General features: G+C 55.3%; 1 protein-coding gene across 2 annotated transcripts; it reads left to right on the plus strand.

Moving 5' to 3' along the window:
• The first annotated feature begins 165 nt into the window (after positions 1–165).
• LOC144729695 (arylsulfatase K-like) lies at positions 166–9,777 on the plus strand. 2 transcript variants are annotated; one of them, XM_078610129.1, is made up of 4 exons: positions 166–405; positions 4,682–5,051; positions 5,558–5,824; positions 6,925–9,777. In XM_078610129.1, the coding sequence occupies exons 2-4, from the start codon at positions 4,697–4,699 to the stop codon at positions 8,628–8,630; spliced, it is 2,328 nt and encodes a 775-aa protein (XP_078466255.1). In that variant the 5' UTR covers positions 166–405; positions 4,682–4,696; the 3' UTR covers positions 8,631–9,777. The 2 variants fall into 2 exon arrangements, with proteins under 2 accessions (XP_078466255.1, XP_078466254.1); XM_078610128.1 differs by lacking the exon at positions 166–405 and adding an exon at positions 414–572.
• The last annotated feature ends 585 nt before the right edge of the window (positions 9,778–10,362 follow it).

Raw genomic sequence — 10,362 nt, forward strand, 5'->3', positions numbered from 1 at the left:
CACTTCACGTGGCCTTAACGTGCACATAGCCTGGCACGAGCGCCGTGATGACGTCACAGCCACTTAGTGGCGAATGGCGGTTGTTGTGGGTCTCTCCTCGATCAACTCAGCCTCAAATGAGTACCTGGTGCGGTGTGTAAAAACATCGCCACTAGGGAGACAAAGGCGGCCGGGCGTGGTTGCTGGCCACCCAGCCCCTCGTGTGCCACAGTGCTGCTCGCTCACAGCACTTGTCCCATCAGTCTGTTCAGACTTTACGGGGGATCTTTGTATTTGTGTGTGTCTGTGTAGTTGTGACGCACCAGCCCGTGTGTGTATCTCTGTGTATCTGAGAGCGAGAGGAGAGCGAGAGGAGAGGGAGGGAGAGCGATTTGATCTCGAGAAGAAAGCTGCACTCTGTTCGCGGTGAGAGCGCGAGATACGCGTGCACTCTCTCTCACATCTCTAAACTTTAAACACATTTACACACACACATACACACACATACACACACAAAAACACATATCCCCTGTATGAACCTTAACAGGCTGTTGGGGCAAGTGCTGTCGAAGGCCGGCACGGCACACGAGAGGGTGGGTGGCCAGCACCACGCCCGCATACACACACACATTTACACCCACACACAATAGTTTACGTGTTGTGGGGAGCGGTAATGTAGCGCTACGAACCTGGCTCACGGCCATCGACATCAGTGACGATTATATGTGAACCGGTGCTGGGCCCTCCCCTAGGTCGACTCGGCCTCAAATATGTAAACATCGCCACTGGGGAGACAAAGGCGGCCGGGCGTGGCGCTGACCACCCACCACCTCGTGTGCCGTGCCGGCCTTCATAAGTGCTCGTTCACAGCACTTGCCCCTAAAGTCTGTAAAGGCTACACGGGGGATCATTATGTTTGTATCACTATAAATGCTCATGCCAACGAGCCTTTCACACTTCACGTGGCACTCAAATTGTGCACCTAGCCTGGCACACGCGCTTTGGCGAATGCCAAGCTGTCGTTCCCGAACGTCTGGATGCGCGAGTGTTCAAACGTTTGTAATAAAGTTATGAATTATATTATGAATTATATATCTGTACCATACTGTATGTGTTTTTTTTAAACCACATATTTGTGGTTATGTGCCTGTCCCATATATGCGCATGCGCTGGTCGTTCGCTTCGTGGTCAACTCATCGGCACTGGGAAGACAAAGGCGGCCGGGCGTGGTCCTGGCCCACACACCACCACCCTGCCGTGAGCAGTATTGGCTTTCAGAGGTGCCCGCTCATGGCACTTCATTCCCAGCACGCCTCTGTCTCTGTGCACACTGTGCTTTGTACATGCTTCTGCATGTGTACGTATTCGTACATATATGCGTGTATGTGCATGCGTGTGTGGGGAGCGGTAGTGTAGCGGTTAGCGCGCTGCACTACGAACTTGGCGACCTGGGTTCGATTCCCGCTCACGGCAAACACCAGTGACGATAATCTGAACCGGTCCTGGGCCTCCCCTAGGTTGACTCAGCCTCAAATGAGTACCTGGTGCGGTGTGTAAACATCGCCGCTAGGGAGACAAAGGCAGTCCGGGCGTGGTGCTGGCCACACCCACCCCCTCGTGTACCGTTCCGGCCTTCATAGGTGCTCGCTAACAACACTTGCCCCTACAGTCTGTTAAGGCTATACGGGGGATCTTTGTCTGTATATTTTGTGTGGGGAGCGGTAATGTAGCGGTTAGTTCTCGGCCAACACCAGTGACGAATATCTGAACTGGCCCTGGGCCTTCCCCTAGGTCGACGCAGCCTCAAATGAGTACCTGGTGCGGTGTGTAAATCACCACTGGGGAGACAAAGGCGGCCGGGCGTGGTGCTGGCCACCCACCCCCTCGTGCGCCGTGCCGGTCTTTATAGGTGCTACTCACTAACGGCACTTGCCCCAACGGTCTCTAAAGGCTACACGGGGGATGTTTGTCTTTGTGCACCTCTCCTGGCACGAGCGTCGTGGTGACGTCCCTGCCGCCTAGTGGACATCGACGGCTATTGAATGCACGCAACACATTCGTGAGAGCGTGAGAATGCTGTGTCATGGGTGGAAAACCCCCGATTTTTCCAGCGACAGGCATCGGGTTTTTTCTTTAATACAATTAAACCCGATTTCGGGGAATTAAAACCTGGTTTAATGAATACGAAACTCTGATCCAAGGCTTAGGCTGCTTCCTCGTCGGTGCTGCTATCGTACTCGGGGCCGTCGGGCACGGGGGGTAGTCGTAGAATGCGGCGGGCAGGTTGGTCTTGATGAACACGAGGAGCTCCTCCACAATCGTGGGCACCGCCAGTGAGTTCCTCAGCTTGGAATGGACGAAGCCCATCGGTGAGAAGTTGGCGAAGTGCGGTTCTGCAATTAGAACCAATTAAACCGCATTTCTCCCAATTTCAGATGATCGGGTTTAATATAAAAAGACAATTAAACCCGATTGTAAAAAAACCCGACTGTGCCACCCTTGTGCTGTGTGCACTTGCCCCAATAGTCCGTTCAGGCGACGGTCCCAGGCGTGGGTATCGTTGTCTTCTCTAGTTTCGCGTTCGGGGTTTTCATTAAAATGACCACGCACCGCACGTGCATTTTTGCATCAACGCAGAGCTGCGTGTGCTGGAACGGTTTTAGCATTTGCCCATTCGATCTCTTGGCGCCGCAGTTCAGTTTCAGTTTTTTTCATTTATTAGGTATAGCCCTGTGAGCCATTCGGCTCTTGAATCGGGTGCAACCGCAACCGCAAAAACATGAACAAGAAAACACCTTAAGTTAGAACGAGGGTCAAGTTTGTTTCTTCCCTCTTCCCGCCTCTGTCCCCCCGGCAGTATATAAATGGGCACACCACAGTGAGTCGATCGGCAGGTGGAGTAAAGTGTGTCTTCCCAGATAAGATGTCTGGCCCAGAGAGGAAGAGTTGGCCAAATATCCTCTACGAGGTAGCTCTTGCCCATAACGTGTTGGGTCGGCCTCTGAATGTTACCATTATTTCTGATCCCAGTGACCTTCCTGAAACATTCGTGGTTACACACAGGGAGAAGATGCGAACGAGTCTCTAATTCAAGTGTGAACTACCGTACCTCCGTGGCCATAAGAAGTATAGCCGATGCAGCCATCATTCCATGAATGCGGGTTTTTAGTTCCCGTGTAAACACGTGGGTGGCTTGGGCCTCCAGGTATGTTGCAAACATTTGCAGATCGGGTCCCACACCGTTTTCATGATGTCTGCAGTTGTTGTACGCCCAACGTGTCCCAGAAGCTTTCCCCATGTTCACACCCTGTGCAGGACAATTGATCCTCTTCCTTCAGGTGTGACATCTGAAACGACCTCCTCTTCGTCCGCAACACAGTTTGAGATCCGCAGAAAAATCCTCCACCGATGTTATTATGTCTCTCTCCATATGCATTATGTTTCCATGTTCCTCTTAAAGGGCTGACATTTTGTGAGTTTCGATTTAAAGCTTTCGTGACTGCAGGGATTCATCTTCTTGGTTCTTTCGGTAAAGTCACGTAGAAGGGAAATAATAAAACAATAAAAATAAAACATAATAAAATACAATTCTCACGACGTTTCGGCCACGCTGTCTTCCCGACAGAATAGGTCTGTCGGGAAGACAGCGTCTGAATGAGACGCTGTCTTCCCGACAGACCTATTCTTCATCTGAGGACGGCTGCTTGCGTTGTGGCCGAAACGTCGTGAGAATTATTTTATAATGCTTTATTTTTATTATTTTATTATTTCCCTTCTACGTGACTTTACCGACAGAACCAAGAAGATTTTGTGAGTTGCCAATCTACACTACGCCGATCTATTTATTTTTGCCGCTGGTTCCACGCGCCCACTGCTTTCGACGACATCGTCGATCGCAGCTTGTGTTTGTGTCCCCCGATTCTTTCAGTCTCATTTTTGTTTTCCCAACTTATTTTTTGTTTCTCTCACAGAATCCCGTGTTTTCAAGCTTCCCTTTTGCACGTCTCCGTTGATCGCTCCTCTTTCCCAACGAGCCCTTTGCCAATACTAGAAACGTCGATGATTATATATTTGTTGGTTTAAGGCCACGGTGTTATGAAGGAATGTGTTGAGAGTGTGTGCTTGTGTATCACTGCCAACGCAAGAGCAGGATCACCCAATAAGTTGTTAAACTACTCAATGGATTACTTTAAGTCAGGGGGTGGGGAACCTTTTTTCTGCCAAGGGCCATTTGGATATTCATAACATAATTCGCGGGCCATACAAAATTATCAACTTTAAAATTGGCCTGTTATATTTGGTCAAACATTTAATTAACTCACCCCTAATGTGATGGCTGGAACTGCTTCTCTTTGGTGAGGCGTGTGATGTTAGCTGGTATTGATGATGTTGCTACTCGCAATTGCTTTTCCAGGTTTACTTCTAGATTTATTGAATTTCGAGTCCCGCCTGCGGTTGCCTTGGCAGGGCCACACCAAATGATTTCGTGGGCCTCATACGGCCCGCGGGTCGGACGTTCCCCACCCCTGCTTTAAGTGATGACATCCATTTAACAACATTGCTTCTCTTCTACGCATTCGAGTTGATCCGAAATCAGCGACCTCCTCTCGAGCATGTTGAGACACCCGGCGTGAGGATCATCCATCGGTGGAAACCTCACCCGGTCACTCGACGCTCCCCACCAATCCTCTCTCGATTGCAGCCGTGCAGCCCAGCGATGTTCACAGAGGCCGGCGCTGCGGCCACGTTCGCGCTCACGCTGGTGCTGGCGTCTCGTCCGGCGCCATCATCGTCTTCGTCTTCGTCCAACTCCTCCTCCTCCTCGTCTCCCTCCACCCCAGCTCGGCCCAACATCGTGCTCGTCGTCTGCGACTCTATGGACGGGCGGCTCGTGACGGCGCCGCGGTCGCCGGTGCCGCTGCCGTGGATTGCGCGCCTGGCGGCGGCCGGGGCGGCCTTCGCCACGGCGTACACCAACTCGCCCGTGTGCTGCCCGTCCCGCGCCGCCCTCTGGAGCGGACTTCACACCCACGTCACCGCCGCGTGGAACAACCACAAGTGTCTGCCGCCAGGTGCATGGGGGGGGGGGGATGTCGCGTCGTTGGCCGTCAACGCGAACCGGCCACGTGGCTCAGCGGTGGAGCGAGCGGTCGAGCGAGCGAGTGGTGGAGCGACCGGTGGAGAGAGTGGACAGGGGAGTGAGTGAGTGGTGGAGCGAGCGGTCGAGAGAGTGCGTGTTGGTGCGAATGATGGAGCGAGTGAGTGGTGGAGCGGGCGTTGGAGAGAGTGAGTGGTGGAGCGAGCGAGCGGTGGAGTGAGTGGTGGAGTGAGCGGCTCTTGCAAGCGGAAGGTTGCGAATTCAAATCTTTGGCCCTGCTCCACGGTGTAGCGAAGAGGAGGTGGGTGAGTCGTACAGCTGCTGCTGCTGCAGAGTTCCACCGCGACCTGCAGTGCAGGGTGACAGGAGCAACGCGATGCGCGCACCGTATCACGAAACCCACCGTCAACATCGTATCTTGCACCTTGCTGTCGTGTCACGGTAAACGATGTCGCGGCGGTGACCCCTGACCCGCGCCAGGCTACACGACGTGGCTCGACCGCCTGCGTGCCGAGGCCGGCTACACCACGGCCGTGTTCGGCAAGACGGACTTCACGTCGGGCGGACACTCGCTGAGCAACCGCGTGGAGGCGTGGACGCGCGGCGTGCCGGGGCTGCTGCTGCGCCAGGAGCCGAGACCCCGCGCGCAGCTCGTGGGGGGCGAGCGCACGCGGAGGGTGCAGCTCCGCGACTGGAACAACACGGACCGCGCTGTCCGCTGGATCCGCGACGTGGCGCCCGGGAGAGGTGGGCACCAACCCCCGCGTGGCGGGCGGTGGGGAACCACCTCGGGCATCCAGCTGGAGACGGCGCTGGTCGAGAGTTAACGATGATGACGGTGACGGTCGTCGACTCTCTCGGTTGTCCCGGGGGGGGGGGGGGGGGGGGTGATGATGGGGAGGGATGGGTCACGGATTAAATAAAGACGTGGCTATAATGCTTAGCATATGTGAGTTGGGGTTGAGCTAAATGTATTGTTTAAATGCGTGGCATTGGGGTGGAAATATTAAGAACGTGGTCATTATTCGACACAACGATGCAGAGAACACGTTGCACACAGTAATTGGGCGCACATTCTGCGCTAATCGCACTTTGTACGCTGTTGGATAATTGTGCACTGATTATACATCGTATGCTATATTTGAACAATGTACATTGGTAATACATTTTACACTTATGGTACATAGTACGCGAATTGTACACTACACGCCATTTATTTACTGTACTCCAATTTAGATCGTACCATATTTGTATATTCTATGCTGGTTATATATAGTCCACCAACATTTCCAAACTCATAACATTTTGGAAACCGGTGACATTTCCTCCTCCCTCCTCCTCCTCCACCTCCTCCTCCATCCCCCTCCCTCCTTCATCCCCTCCCCCGCCTCCTCCTCCTCCTCCATTCCCTCCACCACCCCCACCTCCTCCTCCTCCACCTTCTCCTCCATCCCCTCCACCACCTCCTCCACCTCCTCCTCCAACGCCCTCCCTCCTCCATCCCCTCCACCACCCCCGCCTCCTCCTCCTCCTCCTCCACCTCCTCCTCCATCCCCTCCACCACCCCCACCTCCTCCTCCTCCACCTCCTCCTCCATCCCCTCCACCACCTCCTCCACCTCCTCCTCCAACGCCCTCCCTCCTCCATCCCCTCCACCACCCCCCGCCTCCTCCTCCTCCTCCACCTCCTCCTCCATCCCCTCCACCACCCCCACCTCCTCCACCTCCTCCTCCATCCCCTCCACCACCTCCTCCACCTCCTCCTCCTCCTCCACCTCCTCCTCCAACCCCCTCCCTCCTCCATCCCCCCCACCACCCCCGCCTCCTCCTCCTCCTCCACCTCCGCAGCTCCCTTCGCGCTCTACCTGGGCCTCAACTTGCCGCACCCGTACAAGACCCCGTCCTCCGGCCCCAACGCCGGCGCCTCCACCTTCCGCACGTCGCCCTACTGGCTGCGCCGCGTGCGCCGCGGCGCCGTCGTGGTGCCGCGCTGGCTGCCGCCCGACGAGACCCACCCCTCGGACGCGTACGCCACCTTCGTCAAGAACTGCTCGGGCCCCTTCGCCGACGACGAGATCATCGCGGTGCGCGCCGCCTACTACGCCATGTGCGCCGAGACGGACGCCATGCTGGGTGCGGTGGTGCGCGCGCTGGGCGCCGCGGGCTTCGACCTGCGCGGCGACACCTACGTGGCGTTCACGTGCGACCACGGCGAGCTGGCGCTGGAGCACCGGCAGTACTACAAGATGAGCATGTACGAGGGCAGCGCGCGCGTGCCGCTCGTCATCGCCGGGCCCCGGGTGCGGCCGCGGAAGCAGCACCGTGGTGGCGATCGTGGTGGTCGCGGTGGTTGTGGTGACGGCAGTGTTGCTGGTGGTGGTGGCAATGACGGTGATGGTGAGCATGGTGGTGGTGATGGCGGCAGTGGTTTTAGCGGTGGCAGTAGTGGCGATCGTGGCGGTGGCGGTCAAGGTGGTGGTCGTGGTGGTCGTGATGGTGGCGAAAGTACCGGTGGTGGTCGAGGTGGCACTTGCAGCTATGCTGGTGGTCAAGGCGCTGCTGGTGGTGGTCATGGTGGTGTTGGTGTTGGTGGTGCTGGTGTTGGTGGTGCTGGCAGTCGTGGCGGTGGTGAGTGGACGACGAGGTCAGTCCTCGAGCGGACGTTGGTGTCCCTCGTGGACATCTACCCGACCATGATGGACATAGCGGGGCTGCCCGTGGACCCGCGTCTCAACGGGACGTCTCTGCTCAAGCTGCTGGAGCGACGGGGACGCACGGCGCGCGCACGGAAGGGCGGCGGTGACGGCGTTCGTGATAATGATGTCGGTGGCGTTTCTCATGACGGCGTCGGTGATAGAAATTTCCACGCACCTCAATCTCTTCAACGGCATCGAAATAATTACCATCGTCATCACCGCCATCACGCTGCCCAAAATACCATCACCGTCGGTAGTGAGCATGCCGCTGATGGCAACCAACGGCGACACCAAACTCAACATCGCCGCCGTCGTCGTCCTCATCGTCGCCAGCACCGCATTCATAACGCAACCAACTACAACCTTGAAAACGACGCCGATGAAAACGAGCACGACGACGAGGCGACCTCCTCCGCTCGCCGTGACCTCGTCAAACTCTCCCGCGGCCACCGCTGGGCGCTGAGCCAGTTTCACGGCAGCGACCTCAACGAGTCGGCGTACATGCTGCGCGTGTCGCGCTGGAAGCTCGTGGCCTACGGCGAGGGGCCCTCCTCCTCCTCCGCGACGCGGCCACAGCTCTTCGACCTCGTCGCCGACCCCGAGGAGCTGCGCGACCTGTCGGCGTCGCGACCCCACCTGACCTCTCGCCTCGAAGCGGCGCTCCGCTCGCTGATCGACTACCCGGCGGTGACGCGCGCCGCGCGCCGCTACGACCGCGACGCCTTCCTCGAGTGGCGCGCCGCCGCCGGGCCGCGCTACCGGGAGGCCATCGCGGGCCTGCGCTGGTACCGCGACTGGGCCGAGGACCCGCGGGGAAACCTCGAGGCCATCGACGCCTGGCTCGAGCGAGGGGAGTGATGATCCGATCAAAATCCCTAATTTCGATCGGATCATTGGGATTTCTTAGTAATAAATCGGCATTTTGTGACCCCCACTGCCACTTTGTAGCATATTATGACGTGCCAGGGACTCTATGAGATGATAGGACAATAGTGTGAGTCCATAATTGGCAATAAGTAACGGCAAAGCAGTTATAAGGGACTCACAGAATTGTGCGCAGTTGCGTATACAGCACACGACTTCCCTGAAGGCATACCTGAAAGCATTCACCTTCAGCGAGCGCGATGCCGATCACACAACGCGGTTCGAATTCGACCCTCGATCGATGGCTGCGCCATCGCCACACACGCGTTGAATAAAAAGCAAGGGACAAGTCCTTACTTACTAACAACTCCTCTATCATTTTTCATCGCTGGAGGGGTTGCCCCCCGTACCTGAAAATCCTGGCTCCACCATTGGCAGGGATGTCCGTCGGTCCGGTTCGGCAACCCGGGAAACGTCTTTTCCGCGCAACCCGGCACACCGCGTCCAGTATGCCTCCTCTCGCTACGGTTTGTGGGCTACTTATAGTCCCGCGCCACTTACCAGCGAACTGGAAAATAATCAGCGAGGGGTTTAAGCCCTGGGATTATTTCGCATGACTGTGGCTGCGGTACCAGTGCGGTGCTCTGGGCAACGCGGCTGGGACTCAGACTTTTCGTTTGGCCGGCGACGCGTTTCAACTACAGCAAGGAGATCACGGTCACCATCGGCTCCAAACCCTCCAACATCACCGTGAGCTTAAGTGGACTATGGTGAGGTGGACAACCGTAGATACGGCCCGAAATACTGCATGTAACCGTGTGTTGAACTTCTTTCGCACCGTACGTACCCAACCGTGTTAATCGGAGGTGTGGGGGAAGGACAACAAACTCCACACAAAAAGCAGTTCTAAAGAAATGAGTTTTCAATTTCAATTTTAAATTGCAGAGCTTCAGTGGCTTTATAATATGGGAAGGAAGAGCGTTTCAGACGTCGTGTTCTATTATCCTCCTGCCTACAGATGAACGTGTCGACTGGTAGTTTGTGATCTGCGTGTTGACTTGTAGGTAGGCCTGTAAAGTGTGGTGGTTTCTACCTTGAGTATTAATTTCTGTTTTAAATAAACCTTACTTTTAAAATATAATACGTTTCATAGAGTTCAATGGGGGGGGGGGGGGGGTGTCACAAGACATCTGGACCACTCTGTCGATCAGTGGTTCTTAACCTGGGGGTGCGAGACGTGGGCAGATTTTATTTCGAAGATAAATCATCGAAACACAAAGTAAGCAGTAAGTAAGTACAACTACTTTGTTTAATCAAACCCTGTGTATTCATTAACATCGTTATTGTTTTTGTTACAATTGAGAACCAAAGGGGTGCAAGGCTTGCACTTAAGGGTTTCAGAACCACTGATGTAGATTGAGTCGAGGATTGTTGTAAGGTGGCATTGGCGGCGGTGACGTGGCCAAGCCGAAGCTCTTAGCAGAGCGGTTCGCTGTTTGATCCCCGGTGTGTGAACAACAGCACCTCCCATGAGCACGGTCGTCTACGTACGGTGCGAAAGAAGTTCAACGTACTCTTAATACACACATACATCCGTACATACTACCTGCCTTCCACCTCACAGCGGACGTTTCAAGACCCCGTGGCGTTATTAAAATAAATATGGGTTAGGCTAAATTAATTAGCAAAAATATTTTACTGTATTTACCAAAAACTTAGCAGGACC

The sequence above is a fragment of the Lampetra planeri genome, chromosome 33 (genome assembly GCF_965212315.1).
Source record: "Lampetra planeri chromosome 33, kcLamPlan1.2.h2, whole genome shotgun sequence".
Lineage (NCBI taxonomy): Eukaryota > Metazoa > Chordata > Hyperoartia > Petromyzontiformes > Petromyzontidae > Lampetra > Lampetra planeri.

Bases quoted from the DNA above. Each gene is read 5' to 3' on its own strand.
- LOC144729695 (XM_078610128.1), top strand. From the start codon at position 513: ATGAACCTTAACAGGCTGTTGGGGCAAGTGCTGTCGAAGGCCGGCACG. The intron at 5,052-5,557 runs GTGCATGGGGGG...GACCCGCGCCAG, and splicing joins CCACAAGTGTCTGCCGCCAG to GCTACACGACGTGGCTCGAC. The intron at 5,825-6,924 runs GTGGGCACCAAC...CCACCTCCGCAG, and splicing joins CGACGTGGCGCCCGGGAGAG to CTCCCTTCGCGCTCTACCTG.